Raw genomic sequence first — 26,033 nt, forward strand, 5'->3', positions numbered from 1 at the left:
TTACGTTAAAAAAACAGTTATTTAACTTACGTTAAAAAAACAGTTATTTAACTTACGTTAAAAACACAGTTAAGTGTTTGGTGTCCTACATACATAAACTTTCTGTACTTATGATCTAACTTTGAGCATGTGAGTTTTAAGATGTAATGATGATGCCTACTTAATTAGTATTCTATTGTAAGTGCAGATAATAGCATCAAAACATCCAGATAAATTCATTGACCCTAAGGAGGTACTGCAGTTGCTAAAAAGATAGCTGTATGTTTCTTGCCAAGGTGAGATTTTGCATGTCTGGCTGCAACATTGTATCACTTTGTTTCAGCAGTGGCTGATGGGTTAATATTCTCTGCTGATTGTAGTGGAGTGAAGGATAAGGATGTTATGGATATGCTGATTGAAGGGGAGTGAAGGACCTGTGTAGTAAATTCATGGAAAGGTTTAAAAATGAAGCATTATTGGCACCAGGCTGCTGCGAGGTTTAAAGTTGCGATTGCTACAGTGCTCTATATGACTCGTATTTGTCTAGGAAGCCAGAATTAATGTGTAAATTGTTAGATGGCAAGTTTAAAACCGAGCAAGATTGTCAATTTTGTGGTCTTTTCATACTTTGCCGTTGTTACTAACTTTTGTTTTTTTTATTGGTTGCTTATAAGAGAGATAAAAAATGTTGACAGTATTCATCATTCGATCAATATCAGTTGCACTGTCGTCGGCATCAAAAGCCTCTCATCTAATAAGTTGCACCAGGAGCTTTGTGATGTGTCAAGCAGGAGTAAAGCAGCTCACAAGACTCCTGTCTGGCAACTTACGATGATCAGTGCAGTGATCTGATCATGTGCCGGGTCAAGTCTTTGAAAGATTGATGAAAGAGACCACGTCCAGAACGGGTTGGTCAACAGCGTCGACGGCCTCCTCGCCCTCGGCCCCGGCTCGGCGGCCACCCTCGTGGCCGGCTACCACGGGCGTTTTGTCGTACAGTACGACTCGGTGACACCGTCCACCCCGTGCGGGGTACCTGAAAGCTTGGTGTTGGACTTTCGAGGGCCGAGCGCTGCCGCGCCGCTCGGCTTCTCGAGGACGCAGCTGCTGTCTCGCCGACGCCGAGCAATTTGACGTACAGGACTCGTCGCCTGCGTGTCATGGGGTCCACCTCAAACTGCTTAGCGACCCTCCTTCCCTTGCTCTAGTCCTCGTCGCCTGCGTGTCATGGGGTCGCCGTCGCCAGGATCTGCCTCGCCTCCGTTGCCGCAGCTTGCGGCCTCGGCCGCGCAGGGCTTGGTCGCTTCGACGTCGACTCTCAACCCCAATGCGCCGCCTTTCCATGGGTTTCCGGCCTCCGCGCGCTCCGGGGGTATGCTCCGCTTTTCCGACTCTGAGGCCTCGTCCGGGTCCGGGGAGTCCGAGCCGCCTTCGCCGACGGGTCGGGGGAAAGCGGTCCTACCCTTGCGCAGGCATCGCCGTCGTCGTCGCCTGCGGCAGAACCCAGAAGGATTCATGCCTGCCGCCCGTCGGGCCCATCTAGCTCCGGCTGCTGCTCCTGCTCCGACCCGCCTCGCCTCCCTCGTGGTTCACCCTGCTCGTATGTCGGCCGCGCCTGATGCCGAGGGGTTCGGGCAGGTTGAGAGCCGTAGGCGTTGGAGGCGCGCGGCGCCGTCGAGACCGTCGAAGCCGGTCCCTCCGGAGTTGGTGGGGCTTTGCTTCAACTGCCCGGCCAGTGACTACGTTCGAGCCAACCGCAGTTTCCCGGCGCGTTGTCTGACATGCAAGCAGGAGGGCCACCGTGCTCGTGATTGCACGCAGCCTGCTCGCCGTGCCGAGGCCAAGCGGGGCCGCTCCCCCGCGCGCCTGCTTGAAAGCCGTCGGGGCGTCGCCCCCGGACGTCGCCCCGCGCGCCACTACCGATGTCGTCCTACCGCCTTCATCGCCCAGCGCGCGTGCGGCAGATCCTCTGACGGAGCTAGTCGTTATTCCCCGCATGCCGGCGCTTCAAGCGGCGGAGGACGCCTTGTCGTTCGCCTTGGTCGCCCTGGTTGGTGGCATCCGGCCTGACGTATCGCCGGGGTGGCTGAGGATCCGGTCTCCGTCCGCAGGCACGTCCGCAGGCGTCGCTCGGAGGATCGCTACATCGTCCTCAACTCCCCGCCGCCGAGCGACGCTCCGTTCACGCTGATTTGGCGCCGTTGGAAGAGAACCTGACTTCTTCTCTATTAATACATACCCGGCATGCTCTTGCCGCTGGTTCTTCGAAAAAAGAAGAGAACCTCGAGGGCGTCTGCGGGTTCTTTCAAGTTCAGAGTGCTCGTCGGGTTGAAGGGCATCCCGGCTCATGCCCGATGTGTCGAGACAGCGCAGCTGGTGCTGGGTTCCTCCTGCGCCAAAGTGGAGCCGGCCCCAAACACGGCCGCCGGCGTTGACGAGGATTATTGCAATCCCCGAGCGTCAGGTGCATGTCGTCGAGCCTCCTCTTTTCCTCAGGGAGGAAGAGATCATCAAGTCGCATCTCCCCGCGCTCCGGTACCTGGTTCGTCTTCGGATCGTCGAATTCCAAGACTGGCACACACCTCTGCCGTCGTCGGATGACGGCTACGACGGCCGCGGGGGAGACAGCGACGATAGTGGAGACAGTAATTTTAACGGCTATTGGCCGGGGTTCTCCGAGGGGCGAGGGCGGTGGCGGCTCGTCGAGATCTCACACGGTCCGTTTCGCCGGTGATGGCCCGGCGCTAGGCCCGGGGTCGGGGACCACGGTGGTCTACGGGCCGCAGCAGGAACAGGAAAAAGAGTTGTTCCTCGCTGAGTTGTTGATAGTCAAAAGTGAGTATGATGGTGCATGGATGGTTTGTGGTGATTTCAACATGGTATACCAGCCGGCTGATAAAAGCAATAGTCGTTTGGACCAGCGAGTGATGCGAAGGTTCAGAAACTTCATTCGTAGAGCCGAGCTCGAGGAACTGCATTTGTGCGGTCGTCAATTCACTTTGTCCAACAGAAGAAATCAGCCAACGTTGGAGAGGCTCGACAGGGTATTCGCTTCCGCTGATTGGCTATCTCTATTCCCTGGCCACTTGCTAAAGCCCTTATCCTCTGACCTCTGACTGCTCAGATCATTGCCCGCTCCTGTTGCAAACCAATGTCGTGCCTTGGGCTAAAACTAAAAGTCGGTTTCGCTTGGAGTCGTTCTGGCCAAAGCTGCCCAGGTTTCTGCAGGTAGTTCAAGTGGCGTGGGAATGGGAACCGACCCTCCTGCATGCAGATCCATTCAGCAAACGCGTTGAAAGGGTGGAGCAAGAGGCAGGTGGGCAGCGTGAGACTTCAGTTGGAGATCGCCCGGGAGGTGATCCTCAGATTTGATGTGGCCGTGGAGTCACGTTCGTTATCTCGTGAAGAGCAGCTGCTCCAGAACCAGCCCAAAATTAAATGTCTTGGTTTGGCATCGCTTTCAAGGACTGTTGCAAGACTGCGTTCCAGAGTTCTATTCCTGAGCGAAGGTAATGCAAACACTAAAATTTTCCACCTTCAAGCTTGTCATCGGGCACAGAAGAATCACATTCAGCACCTCACTGTTAACGGACATGAGTTTGTTCAAAATGAAGACATGGCTGCGGCTCTGTTCCAGTTCTATGAAGAGGTTTTAGGGACAAACTTTGTTCGCTCCACAAGCATCGACTTCACCCTGTTACACATAAAGACGGCCCAGCTAGCGGGTTTAGATGTCTGCTTCACCGAAGAGGAGGTCTGCAAGGTCATCAGTGACTTGCCGGCCGACAAAGCGGCAAGGCCTGATGGCTGTTGGAATGTGATCTCGGCTAATCCCGAGATTAATTAATTATTAAGTTTCTTGTCCACCTGCCATATATATCCAACAGATTAGATTTGCCATCATTGGCGGCAACCCTTACAGTAAACACATACCCACTAGTGGTGTAGATTTGATCAATATCAGATATCCAGTTCGAATTACTCTATCCCTCAAGCACAGCTGGGTGCCCAGAATAGTGAATCCCAAAACTCATTGTACCTTTAAGATAACGCAAGACCCTTTCAAGTGCATGCCAATGATCATCACCTAGGTTGGACATGTACCTACTCAACTTGCTCATAGTAAAAGAGATATATGCTCTTGTTGCGCTAGCTAAATACATGAGTGAACTAATGATTCGAGAATACCTCAATTGGTCTCTAGCTATCTTCTTGTTTTTCCTCAATGTCACACTAGGATTATAAGGTGTTGGAGAAGGCTTGCTGTCCATAAGGCAAACCAGCTCAAGACCTTCTCAACATAGTGAGATTGCAACAAAGTAATTCCACTCTCATCCTTAATCAGCTTAATGTTTAGAATCACATTAGCTTCTCCTATATCTTTCATGTCAAAACTCTTTGACAGAAAAGACTTAACCTCATTAATAGCATTAATGTTTGTTCCAAAGATTAGACTATCATCAACATACAAACATAATATAACAGATTCACCCCACTATGTCGATAGTACACACACCTATCGGCCTCATTTATGGCAAAGCCCTCATTTATGGCAAAGCCCGCACTAGTAAAGTAGTGTCAAACTTCTCATGTCATTATTTAGGTGCTTGTTTCAAGTTATACAAAGATTTCAGTAACTTACACACCTTATGCTCTTCACCTTTTACTACAAACCTATCAGGATGATCCATATAGATTTCCACATCCAACTCTCCATTAAGGAAAGTTGTCTTCACATCCATTTGATGAACGAGAAGACCATATGAGGCAGCCAGGGAAAGTAGCACTCGAATAGTGGTCATTCTAGCAACAGGTGAATAAGTATCAAAGAAATCCTCGCCTTCCTTCTGAATATAACCCTTAGCCACAAGCCGAGCCTTGTACTTGTCAATAGTACCATCAGGTCTAAACTTCTTCTTGAACACCTACTTACAGCCCACAGGTTTACAACCAAACGACAGCTTGGATAATTCCCAAGTTCCATTAGAAAGAATTGAGTCCATCTCACTACAAACAGCTTCTTTCCAATCATCTGCATCTGGAGATGCATACGCCTTTTCAATAGAGCTAGGAGTATCATCCATAAGGTACACAATGAAATCATCACCAAAAGATTTTGCAATCCTTTGTCTGTTGTTCCTCAAAGGAACTTAATTGTCATCCTTCTCAAGGACTTCTTCAAGTGGTTGGTCAAATGACTCAATAGGAGACTCAATAGGTGTAGTAAAAGTGTGTTCTATGTTCTACGACACAAAAGTTTAGCAACCTAAGTTCCAATCGTACTCTAGCATGGCAATTCTATAAATGTAAAGACATGAATTGAATTGCTCAAAGTAAAGAGAAGGGAAAGGAACACGACAATGTTTTGCCGAGGTATCGAAGAGTCATCACTCCCCACTAGTCCTTGTTGGAGCACCCGCGCAAGGGTATCGCGCCCCCTTGATCCGCGCAAGGATCAAGTGCTCTCTACGGGCTGATTCTTGGCCACTCCGGTGCGGTGAATCGCCCACAACCGCTCACAAGATGAGTTGGGTCATCCACAAGCTCCACCGGATGATCACCAAGCTCCTAATCACCACCAAGCCGTCTAGGTGATGCCGATCACCAAGAGTAACAAGCACAAACTCTCACTTACCATGACAAGCCTAATGAGAAAGGTGGATGCACACTTGCTACTCCCTATACACTAATGAGGTCTTTAATATTGGATTATCAAATCATAATCTCCCCACTAGGCTCTTGCACTCCCTTGCACTCCAAGGTGTTTCTTCAACTTAACAAATGGGCAAGAGAGGCTCCTTGGACAAGATGGAGAAGTATAAATACCCCCCACTCAAGCAATTAACCGCTGGAGCCTTCTCTCAGCTGATTGCGAAGCATCAGACGATAAAGTACAAGGCATCGGACAATACGCATAGTGTTCGATGTGACTGTAACGGCTATAGTGACATCACCTGTCAGAACTAGCAGTTGCCTTCAAATTAGCATCCAATGCAGACCCATGTCTGATGTGAAAAATACCTCTCTGGAACCTCTCTGTGTGACATCGGATGATAACGCAGTAGCGTCCGATGTACTACAGTTTAGCGTCTAATGCACTACTTGTACCAAACCCTAAGTGAACAGTGCCATCATTGCATCCGATGGCACCCTTCATCATCGTCCGATGAGATTCCAGCCATTACTGCACGGCATCTAAGAGGGTGTTTGGGAGCACTCCACTCCACGAAAAATTGCTCCACTCCACCAACTCCAAAAATTTCGCAGCCAAACGCGTCTAGCTTCAACAACTCCGGCTCCAGGAAAAAGGTGGAGCAGGGGGGTAGATCCACGTTTTTTGTGGAGTACCTCAAGAGGTTCTCCAAAAAACCCCTTTACAGACCTCCTCATGGAGTTGGTGGGTATTTACCCACCATTGCCACTCGTTACACAGGTTACCGGTTCGCGAAACAAAAAAAGCCTCCCGTCGCGCCGTGCCGCCCCTGCCTTCCACCGCGCCGCCCAGCCGCCGCCCCTCGCGCCGCCCCGGCCTGCCGCCCGCCTGCCCGTCCCCTACCGCGCCGGCCGCCCGCCCCTGCCGCGCCGCCCGCCGCGCGCCTGCCCCCGCCGCCCGCCGCGTGCTCGTCAAGATCATGTCCAAGGTGTGGATGACTTGCTTGCTCGTGTAGATGACTCCGTGCTGCTGCTCTTGCGATGTGCAAACAGGAAGAAAGATGAATTACTTGCTCGAGTAGATGAGATGGTGTTTGAGTTGTGATTGGTTCTCGTCGTCATTTCTGATTGATGATCAAGATTGTTCTACATTTCCGATTGATGAGCAAGATTGTTCTACAAAGAGAGGAGAAAATAGAAGAGTATGACATGTGGGTCCGTTCACAAAGGGTAAAATAGACCATTCACAACAAGTGCTCATGTTTTTGAGCTGGAGCACTGCTATCAGCCAAACACGTGCAGCAGCTCCATGTTTTTTTGAAGTTGGTGGAATGGAGCTAGGAAAGTTTGGAGCTGGTGGAGTGGAGCTGGTTTTTCTGGAGTGAAGTGCTCCCAACAGACCCTAAGTCACATCTAGCTCCATCAACAGCATCCAATGCAGCCTTCAACACTCCATTCACTTCCAATTCAAATTCCTTTATGAATGAGGTTGACTCCAATGATCTTTGGGCTAACTCTGAGCTACCTAGTGCTAAGTTTGACAAGTGTGCACCACACCTAACACATTAGAGTCACCTAGGTCATGCTACTAGTTCATACCCCCTTTATAGTACGGCCAAAGGAAAAACAAAGTCCCAAACTAATCTAAGTCTTTCTCCAATGCCAAACGACAGTTAGAACTAGTCCATCCTTAACCCTGTCGTCTATCCTTTGAAAACCAAAGCGAATTCCATCGATAGGGGCAAGAATACCATTTGTTGCCCAAACAATCATTATTATCGTGACCTAACTCAAATTTGCCTATGCAAAACACACGTTAGTCACAATAATTTATATCACTATTAATCACTGAAACCTACTAAGGGCCTAGATGCTTTCACTCGCCTTCCTTCTGGGTATAACCCTTAGCCACAAGCCGAGCCTTGTACTTGTCAATAGTACCATTAGGTCTGAGCTTCTCCTTAAACACCCACTTACAGCCCATAGGTTTACAACCAAATGGCAAAGTTCCATTAGAAAGAATTGAGTCCATCCCACTACGAACAACTTCTTTCCAATCATCTGCATCTAGAGATGCATACGCCTCTGCAATAGAGGTGAGAGTATTGTCCACAAGGTACATAATGAAATCATCACCAACAGATTTTGCAATCCTTTGTCTCTTCTTCCTCACAGGAACTTCATTGTCATCCTTCTCAAGGACTTCTACAAGTGGTTTCTCAAATGACTCAACAGGAGACTCCATAGGTATAGTAAAATTAGGAGCTATTTTAGAGGAAAATCTAGCATTGCTATGCATGTCTTTCATAGGAAATATATTCTAAAAAAATTGTAGCATCACAAGATTCCATAATTGTATGGACACGCATATCAGGAACTTCAGATTTTACTATGAGAGTATTAAACTTTAACCCCTATCACATCGGATGTTTGATACTAATTAGGAGTATTAAACATAAGCTAATTACAAAACTAATTGCACAACCCCTAGGCTAAATCGCGAGACGAATCTATTAAGCCTAATTAGTTCATGATTTGATAATGTGGTGCTACAGTAACCATTCGCTAATGATGGATTAATTAGACTTAATAGATTCGTTTCGCGATTTAGCCTAGGGGTTCTGCTACTAGTTTTGTAATTAACTCATATTTAATCCTCCTAATTAGCATCTGAATATCTAATGTGACAGGATTAAAATTTAGCTCCTGATATCCAAACGTGCCTTAGGCGCGTGGCACAGCGCAACACCGTTCCCGTTTGCCCAGGCTTGACAGATGGGTGTACTGACCCACCCACTACGGGTATGAGTCACGTGACCAGGGACCGATCCATTTAGGATCGACCAATTTAGGATCGACCAATCCAGAAGAAGTCTCGACCTTACCCCAAGAGGTTGAGGTCAACGCTGCCACCGCCTGGAGGGATGGTGGTCAAGGACGAACGTCATGCCTCCATTCTCATGCCTATAATGAGCTATTAGCTCATATTTAGTCCTTCCAATTAGCATCCGAACATTTGATATGATAAAGGCTAAACTTTACCCAAGGATCCAAACACGTCCTACGTCCTTAATAGTACTAGTACCCATGCCACTTCCTGCACAGTTTTATCCATCCTACTAGTGAATCATACATGGATGTATTTGGAGTGGGTGGAGCTACTACTACCACTTTCTGTTGTGCATCTACAAGGATTTGTTTAGATAGGTTGAACAAAGGCCAATAGTTTCTGTTTCCAGTATGTCTTTAGGGCACAAGCTAAGCTGATGATCTCTCTAAACAAAACAACAGGGAGCATCCTACGGCAAGGCAGACATAACCCTTACAGAAAAAAGCTTAATGATCTCATGTGGAAGTGGAACCAATAATAGAGAACACAAGGGTTTAGGCAGGTAACACATGGCAATAATAGGGCAAGAGATAGTGGCAACAGATAAGTAACAAAAAAATAGACAAAAAGCAACTTCTAAATCAGGTACACCTGATGCAAACAGATGATGATTTCCCTAAGTGGAGTGGATGAAGTGATGCAGTTGAATCACATGAGCTCCTATAAATAGGAAGTACAATGCACGAAACTAGAGCACAGCAGCATTCAAGAACTCATGGCTTCAACTAAGATAGTTCTTGGTGCAATCTTCATTGCTTCCTTCTACTTATCTGCCTCCCTCGCCTTCCCTCCCGGTCACCATGAGGGTGCCTATCCAGTTGGAAATGGCCCAGTCTCAGGTCTTTCTCCAGATTACTACAAGTTCACATGCCCACAAGCCGATGAGATTGTGGTATCTATACTAAAGAAGGCTATAGCAAAGGAACCACGGATAGGTGCTTCCCTTCTCAGGCTCCTATTTCATGACTGCTTCGTTCAGGTTAGTACAATTCAAATCCATTTCCTTTTTCATCTGGAATGAACAAAACTCACCAGTCACCAAGCATAGTTCGCCCATGAGCTGGGACATTGAACATGGTTGAGTGCTAGAACCACGCTTTCATGTTCAGTCATCAATAATCTTGGTTATCTTGTGGTATACGTAGTGTTGTAGATCAAAGTTATTTTCTCATCAGGATGAAATTGCAGGGCTGTGATGCATCTGTTCTTTTGGATGACACTGAGGAAGTTGTAAGCGAGAAAAATGCTATTCCCAATAAGAATTCTATTAGGGGATTTGAGGTTATAGATGAGATCAAAGCCGCACTTGAAGAAGCATGCCCACATACAGTCTCCTGTGCTGACACTATTGCCCTAGCAGCCAGAGGTTCAACAGTACTGGTAAATTTCTGTTCTTTGAAGTGACAAGAACATGTACTAATTACAGAAAGAGAAATAAATACAAGGATTCTTACTAAAACATTTTTGTTTATTTTCTTTGAAAAGACTAAAAGCTGGCATCCTCAGGTAGAACTTAATTTAGCTCCACTTGATATATTTAACATGCACATAATACTGTTATTGCCTCACAGAGTGGTGGACCATACTGGGAACTTCCATTAGGAAGGAGGGATTCAAAGACAGCAAACATGAAGCTAGCAAATAAGTACCTTCCTCCACCAAATGCAACACTACACCGTCTTATCAAGTTTTTCCAAAGGCAAGGACTGGATAAGGTGGACCTTGTGGCACTATCAGGTATGCTATCGGTGCATCTTCAATGTTGAAAATAAACCTTCGATAAAAAACTGTGAATGGAATTGGTTCAGTTGTTCATAATTCTATGAGATTCTTGCTATAAGCTTACGGCTGAAAGTACACAGGATATAATAGAAAGGTGTTATTATCATTAGCAAGAATATCTGTCAGACAAGAAGGAAAAATACAAAATAACAAAAGTATTAATAACCATAAAGGATTTATTGATGTTTCATTGGCGTCATGAATCTAGCACTGAAATTAAACAGTACTCCAAATTGATTTTTAAGAACATAACTGTTGCTATTGTATCTGCATATTCTCTTCTCTTATTAAAGAGTTATATTTTAAACTGACAGGAAGCCACACCATCGGAAAGGCAAGATGTGTGAGTTTCAAACAACGGCTCTACAATCAACATAGAGATAACAGACCAGACATCACGCTGGAGAAAAGTTTCTATCACACATTGGCATTGGCGTGCCCACACACTGGTGGTGATAACAACATACGGTCACTAGATTTTGTCAGCCCTTCAAAATTTGACAACAGCTATTATAAGCTGATAATGGAGGGAAGAGGGCTTCTCAATTCAGATGAAGTTTTGTGGACAGGAAAAGACCCAGAAATAGCAGGGCTGGTTAAAAGTTATGCAGAAAACGAGCCACTATTCTTTGAACATTATGTGAATTCAATAACCAAAATGGGGAACATAAATCCCCTCATGGGTCACAATGGAGAAATCCGCAAGAACTGTCGTAGGGTTAATCAGGAGATCTAGTCATCAAAATGCTTCAGTTTGAATCAGGTTCCTTTGCTTGTGATGAACCATTTATTTTGCATGATATGTCAGTTTAAATGTCAGCATGCTAATGTGTGGTGGCATAAGATGTAACTGTAACTTCAGTTTGCTTTTTTTTTTCCCAGTTTGCTAATGTAAGCCCACTACTTTCAATGAAATGTATCTCATATTGCTCTATAAATCAATCCATAACTCCATATTATGTCAAAAATGGAAAAGGGGTGAGTAATAATCGCATAGGGTTTCCCCGAGATTGACACATAAGCTCTATGTCATGAGTTCAATAATAATAGTTTTGAGTAGTTTGTAATCTATTCTACTACAATATGATAAGACACAACAGTCTAGCAAGGGTGATATCACAAGACCTATGAGCTTTTGATTTTAATATCATGCGTAAAAGAAAAACTAATTGTGCACACATCAGTGGATGCACTAATTCACTTGCACATGAGATGGTAGTTGAATGAGCAGGCCTAATTATGAAAATGTAATGATGATTAGCAACACTCCATAAGCTCGCTTGCTAGTAAATTGCAGAGGAAAAAATATTGAAAACAGGATGGGGGATTGTATACATATATTATGTATGAGATTAAATAAAGCCTAGCTTAATTGAGTACAGAATGCAATCTTACAGTCCTCAGAACTATATATGCTTTAGTTCATATCGATCCATAGGCCCTATCATTTGCCCTCTGTGCTGCTTGTATGGTACCACCTGTGTGTTCCCAAGATGCCTGGCTTGCATGATTTTCACTAGGATTGTCTGCTTGCAAGTAGCCTCTTGGTCTACCAACCTGATGAATGATTAGGTTAATAATCAATGGTTGGAAAAGCCAACAAACTAAAGACAAAATAGACACTCACAGCATCCAGAAAGGCAGATAAGAACGCCATCCCAGGCAGTGCATCTAAACCATACTGCAGTTGAAGCAAACATATCATATGCTTAGAAATCTGATAGCGTTGGTTCATAACTTAAATATTAAATAAAAAAATACCAGGTGCTCCACGCGGGTTTTGTAGATGAACCCTCCACAACAAAGTAGAGTTGACAAGATAACGAATCTACATACAAACAGGGCAATAGTCAGAATAGTAAACACAACGGGCAAAAAAACAACACAATGATAGTAATAGTATTGCTACCAGGGATAGTAGCAGAGCTGCTACTACTTCAGAAAACAGTACATACAATTCATGAAAGAAAATGCAGTTACCATGAAGATAAATCATGGACAAAAAATAATTCAAAATCAGGGAAATGCTAATTTCAGAAAAGCAGCTGTTACAATCATGATAGGCTTTGACATCACAAAAAGTTAATTAAGTTCAAAAACACATACATGCATGAAATAATTCCAAATGTTGCCCAGCCTTTCATGAGATCACTCTCTTTTTCTTGTGCGTAACCTACAGAGCGAGACAGATACAAAACAAATTCATATAACTAGGCCGCAACTCACATATTGAATAAATAGGAGGAAAAGATTGAACAATGACATGCATGCTGATGTAATCAAGAATGAGATTGATGAAGATTGCAAGACTGTTCTCAACCACAGTGCACTTTGCTTATATCACACTATTTGCAGTATGTATGCATCTTTTATGACTAAAATAATTACCATGATTATTATATGTCATGTTGTGATCATAATCTTACTGCCAAAAAATGGCAACATTTTGTGACAAATGATTTAACAATTTAGTGTATACTATTTATCAAGATCATGGCTCGTGAGTCCAGCATTGCAATACTTTTCCATTCGATCATCAGGTAATGCTAATGGACTGATCAATGCTAATTGGATTGAATGGTACTTTAAAGTCCAAAGATGCATTCACCTTTTGAATTTCTTTCGTTATAATATCCAAACCTAAATCTACACAGACCTCTTTAAGTGCAATTGTGAAAAATTATCCACCTCCTGATTTTCCTTAATAGAGTTCCAAATTGCAATGAACAAAGTCTATAGGCACAGTTGATTTTTGTATGGCTAGGACTAACCACATTCTTTGGTAAGTGTAAACTCAATCCTGATTTTCCTTAATAGAGTTCCAAATTGCAATGAACAAAGTCTATAGGCACAGTTGATTTTTGTATGGCTAGGACTAACCACATTCTTTGGTAAGTGTAAACTCAATCGGATCATAGCCCTCCACTGGGATCAAAATATTGACCTCATAAGGACTGCTTCGAGCAATTTCACCTACAAAATGTAGAAGAGAAGTTCATTTTGTTGCAAGTTACAAAGGGCATCAGTATGGGGGACAATGAAGAAACTAACATCTCCAATCCACATTCAGAACTGTAGGAGACAGGGTAGTAGGCATGGCACCATTGAGCCCTGATCCTGTAAGTGTAACACTAAGCCCTTTCGCTGGATTAACCTGCATAACAGACAGAGTTCAATGTATATGGTGTGCAACTGGGCCTTTAATAGAACTGACAACGGCAGCAATCTCTTAGTGACTTTTATAACAGTGCCCTCATTTGCCAAATTTTTGCATTAATTCAAAATAACATGGATATGTCTATGAACATTTGGTCAGCATAATACCAGTCAAGAGACTGAACAAACACTAATGCTGTTTTTCAGTGATTGTTTGGCTGCAGTTTTTTTAGTGGCATCTTTGTTTGAGAAAGATAATGATATGGTAGCAAGCCGGCCCACTTGCCATAACAGATAACCAAGTTAGAAGCTCGCATTAAACTAGTTAGATTAGAAGTTAAAAAAATGATGTAAATCATAAAGAAACATTCCAATGCCAGGCATAATAGCACTACAGTTGATGGAAAAGGCCCTTGAAGTACAACGAACAAAATCATGAAGGGGATCTCTGGTCATGTTGGTGGTTTTGCTTCTCTTGAAGCATTGTAATGAGTGCCTTCGACAGCATTCCTCAGGTCATTCTCAAGATCCATGAAGAATTCACTCTATGGCCTCAGCTGGAGCCATTGAGTTGGACTAATTTTGGTCTTAGATTGGTCAATTAGGTCGTCTTTGATCCCTTAAGCTGGCGAATATGTAATATGAGCTATATGTGGGTGAGTCCTCTGTGTGCAAACTTGAGGTGTTTTTTTTTGTTTTATATCTTTTCCTTTTCTTAATATAACTATGGGCTGCAATTCTGCCGGTTCGAGACAATAAAAAATGAATGTGTTATTTTGACAGCCCCAAATGTATTTTACCTTGAGGGTAGGTTTTCCAACAAGACCTGCGAGGGAAGACATAGCACTAAGATACAGGGAGACATGAATCTGCTCGGTTTGAAAGCTGCATAGGTAACAGAATAGTGCTGAAATCAATACTGAAGTCTGAAATAGTATATAATTTTGCATTTTTAGCATGGGAAAATAATCAGATATAATTTTTAAAAGTGCAAGGACTAAAATGAGAGTGTTACAAATCTAGGAGTAACAGTGAAGTTTCGCAGACCTTGCAATAAGATCCTAAATAGGACCTGAGAGTCACACTATCAATTCAACATATCCAAATTGTTTCAAAACAATGTGGATACTGCACAAGTATTAGCTTTGATCACTAACTAATTTGCATTTGATATGTTCCAGACTTCTAGTACCTACTTGCATACACTAGCATCTGTTTTCATATAAAAATGTCAAGCTCGATGTTGAGCGGGATTTGAGAAAAAAAATGACAGGGACTTCTAGTATATGTATTGCTTTTAGTCAGTTGAAGTGCAACGGGTGATGCCATGACAGCATGCCTAAGAGTCAATTTGCAGTTCTGTGCTGAATTGCAGTGTCTATTTTTGTATTTCCTGTGAAAAAAGCAAGAAATATTATTGTTTTAGCAATCAAATTTAATCTAGACAAAGCCGGTAATATAGTGGTTGTTCCTCTGACACATTCATTCACTTGTAACAAAATGATGCATCTGTTTGCAAATTGATATAGGTAAAAGGAACACCTAACAAAACATCAAATATCTGAAAGATTATCATAAGATACTGCAACACCAAGCAGACTCTTGTTGTCTAAGATCCTTTTGATGCTGCATTCGATGGCCCCTATTTTTCTTTGAAACGGGCAACTCATTTCCATTAATTTGATGACACCTGCCATACTATCATAAGATACAAGCAGACTCTTATTGTCTAAGCTCTTTCTGATGCTGCCATCGATGGACCCTATTCTTCTTTTAAACGGGCAACTTATTTCCGTTAAGTTGATGACACCTATCATACTATATCAAGTTCTATTTGGGATCTTATCCCAATACCGGTGAAACTTCACTGTGCTCAATTGCAGCTAAGCTGAAGTCACTAATTAGGATCTTTTTTTACCTGTCATGTAGTTATCCCATATTCTATATGATTAAGCTAAAATTCATAAGAGCGACTTAGTGGATAGATTATTTGCGTGAACACGGTTAAATTCCACATTTCGCATTAGCATGGGCTTATATAGATAACCTAAAGCTTAATGCTGACCAAACATTTGCATCTCATTAAATTTGAACATTTTGACAAAATCATACCTAAAACCATGATGGAGTTGCTCAAATCCCAGCTGAGTCAATCCATTATAAACCTAAAAAGACCAAAGTGACTTGTAACACAAACTTTAGCAATAATTAATAGCCAGAAAACAGGATAAACTTACAATTTCTGATGACCGGGGATGGAATCCCACAGTGAAACCCTTGAATACTCTTGGACCACTTTTAGAACAAGGAATAGCAAGTTCAACAAGCACCCTGACAAAAAAGAAACATGTATGAAGGCGGACAAGATAACAAAACAACTGGTAGCAGTTGCTCATTAAAACAAAAAATGTACAGTAATTTGCAGAGCTGTATGCCTGCATCCCTCAATCAACTCTAGGAAACAATAACACCTCCTCAAAGTCTCAAGCAACTTCTAGAAACTCTTAAGCCTTAACAAAATTTAACTCATTCAACCAACTCTTACGAATTTCATCTCAAAATTTAAACCCAGCTAATTACATCTTATCTCTTTGCCTACCTCCCCTCTCTTTTTCCCCTTAAAATCGATTTTCTTCTCCCAACCCCCTCAGTGGATTGCAAAAGAGCTCAGCGAAGCGCCCCGACAGAGTAGATGGGGCTGTGCAGGCCAATCAAACTCTGCAGTTGTGGTTCGACGGTTGTGCCAATACGATTTTTGTAATGCGTAATGACACATGGGCATTCAGCTAGTATGATGTGTTAGGGAAGTATCCTGTATTTCCATGTAGTTGGTTTCCTTCTGAGCATTGCCTTGCATACAGTTTCTCTCTTACAACAACAACAACAACAACAACAACATAGCCTTTCAATCCCAAGCAAGTTGGGGTAGGCTAGAGTTGAAACCCAACAAGAGCCACAAATCAAGGTTCGGGCACATGAATAGCTGTTTTTGAAGCACTCCTATCCAAGGCTAAATCTTTGGGTATATTCCATCCCTTCAAATATCCTTTTATTGCCTCTTCCCATGTCAATTTTGGTCTTCCTCTGCCTCTCTTCACATTACTGTCACGCCTTAGGGTTCCACTACGAACCGGTGCCTCCGGAGGCCTTCGTTGGACATGTCCAAACCTTCTTAGCCAGTGTTGGATAAGCTTTTCTTCAATTGGTGCTACCCCTAACCTATCACGTATACCCTCATTCCGGACTCGATCCCTTCTCATATGACCACAAATCCAACGCAACATACGCATTTCCGCAACACTTATCTGCTGGACATGTCATCTTTTTGTAGGACAACATTATGCACCATACATCATTGCAGGTCTAATTGCTGTCCTATAAAATGTGACAGACTGTTGGAGTTACTACCTCCGTTCTCTAATATTTGATGATGGCTAGCTCAATTTTGAGCTAACTGACATCAAATATTAAAGGATGGAGGGAGTAAAATATAGTCCAAACTGAACAGCTCACTTGGTGTTCAATTAGATTTTAGATAGTTCAGCTCTTATTCATTGCTTTTAATCATTCGCAAGAGAGCAAGCTGTGCCCCATGCATTCCTATGACAATGCTTAAATGTAAAAAAAGGCTGCACTGTTGTCTAGTTTTAGAATCCATCTAATTCCTATTTTTCAAAGTGTGCAAGGTAGAAATCAGTTCACTCAAAATGCATAATAAATTACACATTCCATTATTACCTGCACATCCTTTCATCGTAAGATATGCTACAGATGCATCCTTGTTCATCTGTACAGTTGTCAATATTAGCATATGCTTTCTCATGATGTATGCAGCTAAAACAGAACTTTGTGTTATCTTTGGATTCAGGGCCAATAAAAGTGGCAGATTTATGACCATTTGACCAATTATCATCCTGGCAACAAAGCTAACAATTCTTGACAAACATTCATGGCATATGCACCCCATTACATACAGAGTATCTATATGAACTCATCATTTGATAAGAATTGTGCTTTAAGTAATGCAACAACTTCCATCATATTTGTAGATAATATGTATCACCATTTGGGAGTTGAGGATAACAGCAAATTTTGCTTATAGGTTCAATTCTCTTGCAGAGGGGAAGAATGAAATTCGATTGAGCCAAACCAGTCAACATTTCTTCCCCAAGACATTCATAGTTCTTAAGAAAACAAGAAATTAAATCCACTAGTGAGCACGAGTAACTACGATTTCCAAGAAAATTTACATGAAAGTAAGAAGACTACTTCCTAGCACACTGATGCAGTAAGAAGTAGCTAGTAGCCTTTCTACCCCCTAAATAGGTATCCCTTAAGAACACAGTAGTTAAATTTTACTTCAATCAGTAACATGCGCAAAAAAATTTAAATTGGTCACGTGAAGGTGACATGGAACTAAGAAAACCAACAGGCAACAGACCTCTGCAAGCTTTATTTGAGCAATGTCCACATTTGATGTTTACCTGAAATGTGTTTAAAAAATATTACACCAACAGGTTAAAATAGATCCTTGATAAAAGAAATCCCGATATTAGTGATAATAACAAAGAATTTCACCAAAAAATAAACACAAACCTGTGCTGTACGACCCATCATTTTGAAGGTAGTTTCACAGTGCACTAAATCTCCATTGTGGAATCTCTGAAATTGTGAGTATGGAATTAGAGAATGGATGCTTATTAAGTTGAGCAATGAAGGTAGAGAACTCCTAGAAAGAATGAATGGCACTCTAATTCTGATGCAACCTAAATGATAAAAGAAATAAAGAATCATGAGTCAACAGTTGAATACAATAACCATCACATGCAGATAAACAAAATAATCCAACCAATATTGTGATTATATAGCAAGGTCGGAAGAACCCTGTCAGGATTGATTCTGATTTTCAATTAAAATACATTACTATGAACTGAACAAACTGCTATGTTAAGTATATGCTGGATTAACCCTGAGAAGTTCAAAATGTTAATCAAGTCAGGAATTGTACATCCTGTATGCTGGGTGTAGACCACTTGACCTTTTAAATGCTGCAATGAACACACAACTTGGTCAAGACATTCCTCTATTTCAGATTATATGATATCACTTGTTGACGAAATGGCTTTCACAAATTTAAGTTGACCCTGAAGCATATGACAGTTTTCTTCCATCTATGATTTGTGCACTCCAAACTCGATACAATGTTTAAAAGTTGTGATTATGTTTCACAGATGAAACAGTGGTTGTTACTTCTATGCGCCTTTTCTCTTTCTTTTCTATCTCTATTGAGTTTGATGCTGTCAAATCATCCATATATGAACTACGACAAAGAACCTAATGGGATAATACATGCAGACTAAGGAAAAGGAAAGGAAAGGAAAACTCCAAACCCCCTTTTTTGGGAATGGAAATGCAGTAGTGTCTCAATTACAAAGAATGGAGAATGTGACACGTGCAGGTGCAAGAGAGCTTCTAGACATTGTATAAGTCTATGAGAATATTTCTTCCCCCTAAAGTACAAAATAAAGCAAAAATTACACAGAAAATAGGCACAATTTTATCATACATAATTGATTAAAATGTGAAAGTGTTACCTGAATATAGTCAGTAGGCCCTGAACCAAATAGAAAAGAGCGAGAACTAACAAAACGTCCAAATTCAATGTAACCCTGAAAGGAATGAACAAATGCATTGCATTATCCAGATGGTGACCATGTCGCAAATTTCAACATCTATGGAGGACTATTTAGATCAAAATAATAAAAGAGACAATTGGTGCAAGCCCAAACTATGTGCTTCCAAAAAAAATTAGTATCAGAATTATTTAAATAGAATTAGTTTATAGAACAGTGATGCTAAAGAAGAGTGTAGACAGACAGATTAATTATGGGCAAAAATGCTGGAACTGAATGATAATTGCAGTTGGAACTGCAAGGCTGCTACACTGTTTACTAATCTTCAGCTACGTAAGGGTGGGTTTCTACCTTTATCTTCATTCTGGGGTTATTTAGTTTTTCCCATCTTTCCAATATGCACTATTTACAGAGGACGTAGTAATATAATGATAACTTCTCATGTTCAGCATAAAAGGGTGGTGCATTGTGAAAAATCACTATATTCAATTTTTACTGGCTGTGTTGGCACCACTTACCCCGCGGTTTATACTCTTCACACTTTTCAAACCACATAACTTTTTTTTTCTCGAACACGCAGGAGAGCTGCTTATCAATATATTAAGAAGAAAAAGGGTTGTAGAAACCCAAGGTACAGCCAGGTTTTTTAAGGAAAAAGCCTAAGCAGAAAAAACCGTCACCTTACAAATGAACTAATCACCTGTTACCAAAAAAAAGGAAAGATCAGACCCTAACTAGCAATAAGCTAAACCGCCAAAGGTGCCAGGGCAAGGAGATAAGAAACTCCTCTAGCTCCAGCCAAACTCCACAAGTGCATCTCCTCTCTCACAACTGACAGAACTCCATTAAAGCTTGGAGAAATCCCTAAAAAACACATCAATTTCAATGGTTCCAAATTGACCAAGCCCCAAGAATGACGATGGAGTTCAGGCCCTTTTTAACCTGACCCTCTACTCTATTGCTTGCTGTTTCCCACCAATCATCAAAAGAAACGTTCTCCAACTGTGGGGTCAGGGCCTGCAATCCAACTTTCTGTAGTAAGCTGAACCAGACTTGTCGGGTGAAGACGCAAGAGACAAGCAAATGATCTATCGTTTCCTCATCTTGATCACACAATGGACAGCGCTCTGGATGTGGCAGATTTCTCTTAGCAAGGCGATCAGCCGTCCAACATCTGTTGTGTGCAACGATGAAGTTGCATTTGCCGGGGGGCCAACTTTTCCAAATCCTCTACCAAGGATGGAAAGAGGTGGCTCCAATGAACATGGACTCATAGGCAGACTTTGCCAGATACCTCCCTGAGGATGAAAATTGCCACACATGAAGATCCTCGACATCTGGTTGCAGCAAAACATTTGAGAGGAGATCCCAAATACCAAGGTACTCTGTCAAGACAGGCAACGAAAGAGCCCCTCGGATATCAGTAACCCATCTCCGATCAGTAAGAGCATCGTGAACTGTCCTATTCTTTGCTCAGGTAGAAACTGCACCAAACAAGTTCGGCACAAGTTGATCCAGCCTCTGCCCATGGAGCCACCTATCTGCCCAGAAAAGAGTATTCATTCCATTTTCAACCTCTGATTTAATGGCAATAGAGAAAAATGCTTTGACCGAGGACTGAACTTTATACAGCCTATGCCTTAAAATATACATTTGCACCTTAGTATACGACTAAATTGTACGAAATACAATTATGCAAACAATGTACTGCTACACCACCTTTCAAGTACATAACGAGATAACCTTCACAACTTTTAATTTGATGGAGATGACAACATAAATTGACAATAAAGAGTTGGAAAAAATGTCATGAATACTGCCATACCTCTTGAGATCTTTTCTGCACATCTTTGCAGAACTCAACAACCAAATCAGAGCGTTGCAAACCCTGATAATTACAGCAAAATGAGCTGTTAGTGTATAGTGGATACACTTACAATAAACAATATACATGTAGACAGTATAGAAAATAATTTCCGATCATGTTATAGTGGATTTAGGATATTCACCTGTTCGTTATATTCATATTCCTTTCCGACCAGATGTGTCTGAAGCTGTTTAGGAGAGAGCAATACGAAAGAATTTTATCTAGTATATGCTAGAGAATAGAATGACTGTAAGGATACAAAATCAATAAGGCGGCTTTCATTATCAAAGGTATAACAATTAGAATTTGGGACCACGATGATAGCAGTGGCTGGCACATGCACGTAGATAGCTGCCAGTGCCAACAAAACTGCACCAGGTGACAAACTATAAGGATCTAACAGACCCAATAATTCCTAACCAAATGAAATTACCAAACAAGAGATGAAAGTAGAAGCTTATACAGTGTATTTAGAAGCACAGGTGTGGAAATAAAAAAACACCTGCGATCAATAGATGAATGGTATGCGTAGGACAGGAAGCCACAGGACTCATGGCAGAACCGTCGTTTGGGTGTAATCGGCGATTCCCTGTTAGATATAATGTCAGCATTGTATGACAAGGTTTTTCATGATTAACTGACCAACAAACATGAAACTCCCTCGCAAAACAAAAATCATGAAACTAATGGCATGTCTGTATACCGGGCACCATGAGAGCAGTTACAAATGGCTTCGGAAAAACGGAACTAAAAGGATTTTGCATTACAAATGTCTACTGTTTGCTGGGTATTGGCACAGTGACACCGGACCGACGGGCCCGAGCGGAGTGGGAACCCGCAGCCCCACACAGGCTGAGCCGGAGGCAACCGTCCAGGGCAAACAAAGCGATCAGGGATTGCTCGGGGGGGAGCACACGGATTTGACGGGAGAAGACGGGGCAGCGAGAACTCACCGCTGCGGGGTCGGGCGGCCGAATCTCCGAGGGCGGGCGGGCGTCGGCGTGGGAGAGCAATGGGGAGCGGGAGAGCGCGTTTATCCTGGACCGGCTCCGCTCGTCGGTTCGAATTTTCCCTTTTCAGAAGGTGAGAAGGGGGCCGTCGCCGCGTCGGCCGGCGAACGGGGCCGGTGCGCTTGCCGCTTGCGCCGGGGACGTGTGGGCCCCGACGACGGATGGATGTCTCGGTTTTCTCGGAGAGACTGGGAAGCAAGCATGTGCTTGGCCGCTTGGGTTTGCAGGAGCAGGACGAGTCGCTGTGGACTGTGACTCTGGTCGGCATGGCGTTGAGGTCTTTGCCAAAATTTGAAGGTGTCAAATTACCGTTACAGCACTGTAGCACGTTGTAGCGTTTTGTTTGTATTTGTGAATTATTATCCAAACATTGACTAATTAGACTCAAAAGATTCATCTCGCAAAGTACAACAAAACTGTGCAATTAGTTTTTAATTTCATCTACATTTAGTACTCTATGCATGTACCGTAAGTTTGATGTGATGGGAAATCTTCTTTTTGTATAGTGCCAAAGTTGGGAGTTGGGGTGAACTGGCTGAATTGCATTGACTCGCTGGCAGTTTTGACGTGGCACATCAAGGTTAAATCATTTTTCATTTCTACAACAGGGACATCCATTCATTTGGATGCATATTTTTCTAAGTTTATGATGCATCTGCTGTCTAATTTTTCAACCATGGTTGTAAAAAAAAAGAAATAGAGCAAACCTGATGGACACTACCAGGGTGGTAAGGGGTTTCTAATTTAGCCTAGCAAATATAAGGATTAAGCTCACTAAATACTGAACTGGAATACTATACTATTCGGAGCTAAATATATATAGAATTAAACTGGAATACTATACGATTCGGAACTAAATATATATATAGGATTGAATTGGATTACAAAGGAAGGAAGTATAAGAGTCACGTGTATTTTCATCAATTCGAGAAGGTTAGAGACAGATCGACTCCTGTGAAATTCGATCAACATATTTGAGCGACCCTCACTTTTAAGGAACGTTGAGCCAAATTGATACTCCCAAGCAGTGATGCATCGTTTGCTCAATCGCTATGCACCGACTGCACGCGTAATAAGAAAAGAGAAAAGCATTAGCAAATGCCTCAGCAAATCTGGGCCGTTTGATCTGAATCAGATCATCTGATCCCACAAGCCTTCCCCGTACCCGTGCCCTCCGCCGGTGATGGCGAAGCTCCCGTCGTCCTCCGCGGCGGCGGCCGCCGGAGGCCGCGGCCCGGCCCACCAACGGACCCGGGTCCTCCTGCTGCTCCTCGTGGCCGTCGCCGCCTCCGCCTCCACAGTGGGGTTCCTCCTCCGCGGCGCCCTGCGTGACCCCTGTGACGCCCACGTGGACTCCGCCTCCCTCACCGCCGCTGCTGCCGACGGGAGTCCCCTCGGGTTCATGAGGTCCAAGCTCGTGCTGCTCGTCTCCCACGAGCTCTCCCTCTCCGGTAATTTTCTCACTTTTGGATTCACTTCTTAGTCCATACATTGGGGAGTAGTGTGATTAGAATTTGTTGGTTTGAGTAAATGTACTGAGATCCCAGTTTATCGGAATGTGAGACGGAGCACTGTGCACTGGGGATCGGTAGCTCTAATGCTTGATTGTGATGCAAGCGAGTTGGGCTACTAGATTGCGTAGTTGCGTTTATGTTAACGAGAAATCAAACAGAGAGATAGGAGTGAAATTTCTACTTCCAGTGTTGGATATGAGCCTAGATCTCTTGAAAAGGCTAGAAATGATTACGATTGCAATAATGTTCTTCTAGTAAAAGTAGCTATATGAAGCTATTGAGTACTTAACGTTGTTCAAGTTGTTCCTAAGCTCTCTAAGCTGGAGGATTCGAGTTCTGAAATGGTAATATTTGTTGAAAGAATCTCTGAAAACGAAAGCATCATTTGTTTGTTACTGTCATTCATTTTAATAACCAATCAGTCTCAGTGGAAATACTCCTAATTCATGTAGGTGGCCCACTTTTACTGATGGAGCTGGCATTTCTTCTGAGGCATGTTGGCTCACAAGTGGTGTGGATAACAAACCAGAGATCAGAAGAAACAAATGATATTACACATAGCTTGGAGCATAAGATGTTGAACCATGGAGTGCAGGTATGAATGCTCCTACAGATGAGTAGCTTGGAATTTTGGTCTTACATTTATGCATATTGCTTGGAATTTGGAATTTTGGTCTTACCTCTTTCATTTTCTTAATGAAACGGAGCATCCCTTCATCTAAAAATTGCTTGGAATTTGGTTTTGTTGATCTGGTAAAGTTATACAAACACTACAGCAAGCTAGTTGTTTGTAGAAATCTAAGCAAAATTTGAGAAAATTCAATAGCAGAGGACGGTAACTGCCATTTTGATAAACTAGGCCATCAGTTTTGGACTCTATGACTTGACTGTAGTAAATTTTCTGGAAGGGTTCTGCTCCATTGTTCCTAAATAGATGCCTTTCTAGGATTTTGCATAACCAAGGGCCAAGGCACACTTAAAAATAATGATTTCACCTTCATTCAATGCCTTCATCAGATTTGTTAGTTCTCTCGGAACACGTATGCACTCTGGGACATTGTACAAAAGGACCTTGCAGAATGAAATTGATCATTAAAAGAGTATGCTCCCCCATTCTCAAAATATATGACATTTGAACTATCTTGTCCTGAACGCCAAATTTGAGAATGGAGGGAGTAGTTTTTTGAGGGAAAACATTAAAAAAAATCATCGCCAAAATCATATCGTAAGCATCAACCATGAAGATTATTTTTTAAAGAACATTTGAAAGTTTGAATGCCACTTATATTAGAATAAGGGGAGTAAATCATATTGTGAGAATTATCCGTGAAGATTATTGGATATAGTTGTTGAACAACATTAAGTGTATAATTGGCTTGTTATACATAAGAGTTCAAGTATTAAACAACCTTCTGTGAATTTTCTCTTTCTAGTTTTTTTTAACCTATGTTTTTTTTCAATCTGTATAGTAAATACCACAGTAGGGGTTTCCCCTACTGTATTTCGCTCAAAAAACATTAAGTGTATTAATAAAAATTTACTCCTTTTTTTGGCCTTTTAGATTTTTGAACTCCACCAAAATTACTTTCTCCATTCTCAAATAAATGGCATTCTAGTTTCCAAGTAATGTTTTCGAATGCATGTCATGAGACGATTTTGGAATAACTTTTTAGCATTTTCTCTTATATATCGTTCTTCTTTAGAGATCAAGTTTTTATTTCCAAGGTCCTTTACTATATGGACTACAGTAACATACAACATTGCAAGAGTAATAACTAGCCTATGGGGGCTTTACATCATAGGCGGAGCTCCCCATACAGCAGGGTGGGGCAGCTGCCCCAGCTTCCCAGCGGAGCAAGGACCCCCTACCCCGTCTTCCTCAGTGAGATCTAGGCGAGGAATCTAGCCGGTTGTGTTCGTTCTCCGTCAATCATGGCGTCAACTGAAGGAAGAAGAAGATGAATAGGCACAAACCGTTATGAGGCTGTATGGGCCAACTAGGCTGACGAGTCCATACAGTGTTCCTTTATGTTTTTGAAGAGGCCCAAATGGCAAAAGGCCGAAATGGCCAGTCTCTGCTTGTTGCCTCTGCTCGTTGTTCGCCGCCTGCTGCCGTCCACCCTGACGCCTGCCGCCGACCAACATCCGCCTCTCAATCTGCATGCTGCCGGCCACCCACCCATTGACACTTGACACTCATCTCTTTCACGCCTAAAGCCCTCGTCGGTGGCAATATCGTAGCCACACCGTCGACCGTTGACTGCTCACTAGCGAGCTACCTAGGGCCAAGGCACATGAGAGATATGCCTAATCTGCCAACACCAATAGGAGAGCAGGGAAGCAGCAGCAAATGTTTTTCTGCACAGCAGAGGCGCTGCTTCTTGGCACGGCGGCGGTTGGTGGAGCAAAGATGGTTGGCGTGTACATCGACAGGACCTAGGTGAATTCTGCCCCAGCTAAAATTTCGGTTGAGCTCCACCGCTGCTTTGCATGACGGTAATATGATATTTTGTAGGCATCCCTTCATTGTTGTGCAGTATCCTAAGATTC

The 26,033-nt window shown here is 42.8% G+C and overlaps 3 protein-coding genes across 4 annotated transcripts in view; 2 read left to right on the forward strand and 1 right to left on the reverse strand.

Moving 5' to 3' along the window:
• Positions 1-9,131: 9,131 nt before the first annotated feature.
• On the forward strand, positions 9,132-11,241 carry LOC101778806 (peroxidase 9). Its single transcript, XM_004967720.3, has 4 exons — positions 9,132-9,500; positions 9,710-9,901; positions 10,093-10,258; positions 10,618-11,241. Exons 1-4 carry the CDS (start codon positions 9,237-9,239, stop codon positions 11,037-11,039), a joined length of 1,044 nt encoding a protein of 347 aa, XP_004967777.1. The 5' UTR covers positions 9,132-9,236; the 3' UTR covers positions 11,040-11,241.
• LOC101779214 lies at positions 10,173-22,224 on the reverse strand. Of its 2 annotated transcripts, XM_022827002.1 has the most exons (19): positions 21,913-22,224; positions 21,462-21,548; positions 21,219-21,328; positions 21,102-21,140; positions 20,918-20,980; positions 19,054-19,128; positions 18,056-18,121; positions 17,901-17,943; positions 17,198-17,246; positions 15,697-15,790; positions 15,572-15,624; positions 14,260-14,344; positions 13,355-13,457; positions 13,184-13,276; positions 12,410-12,476; positions 12,065-12,131; positions 11,931-11,984; positions 11,699-11,860; positions 10,173-10,308 (listed from the first exon to the last, which is right to left on the reverse strand). In XM_022827002.1, the coding sequence occupies exons 2-18, from the start codon at positions 21,511-21,513 to the stop codon at positions 11,726-11,728; spliced, it is 1,248 nt and encodes a 415-aa protein (XP_022682737.1). In that variant the 5' UTR covers positions 21,514-21,548; positions 21,913-22,224; the 3' UTR covers positions 10,173-10,308; positions 11,699-11,725. The 2 variants fall into 2 exon arrangements, with proteins under 2 accessions (XP_022682737.1, XP_004967778.1); XM_004967721.4 differs by lacking the exon at positions 10,173-10,308 and having other exon boundaries at positions 11,517-11,860.
• An 834-nt stretch (positions 22,225-23,058) lies between these two features.
• Positions 23,059-26,033, forward strand: part of LOC101780295 — a 7,138-nt gene continuing 4,163 nt past the window's right edge. The window contains exons 1-2 of the mRNA XM_004967724.3: positions 23,059-23,420; positions 23,936-24,078. Coding sequence (XP_004967781.1) covers positions 23,153-23,420; positions 23,936-24,078 — 411 coding nt within the window. The 5' untranslated portion in view covers positions 23,059-23,152. The remainder of the gene's footprint in view (positions 23,421-23,935; positions 24,079-26,033) is intronic.

This window comes from Setaria italica, chromosome V (assembly GCF_000263155.2).
Source record: "Setaria italica strain Yugu1 chromosome V, Setaria_italica_v2.0, whole genome shotgun sequence".
NCBI classification, from domain to species: Eukaryota; Viridiplantae; Streptophyta; class Magnoliopsida; order Poales; family Poaceae; genus Setaria; species Setaria italica.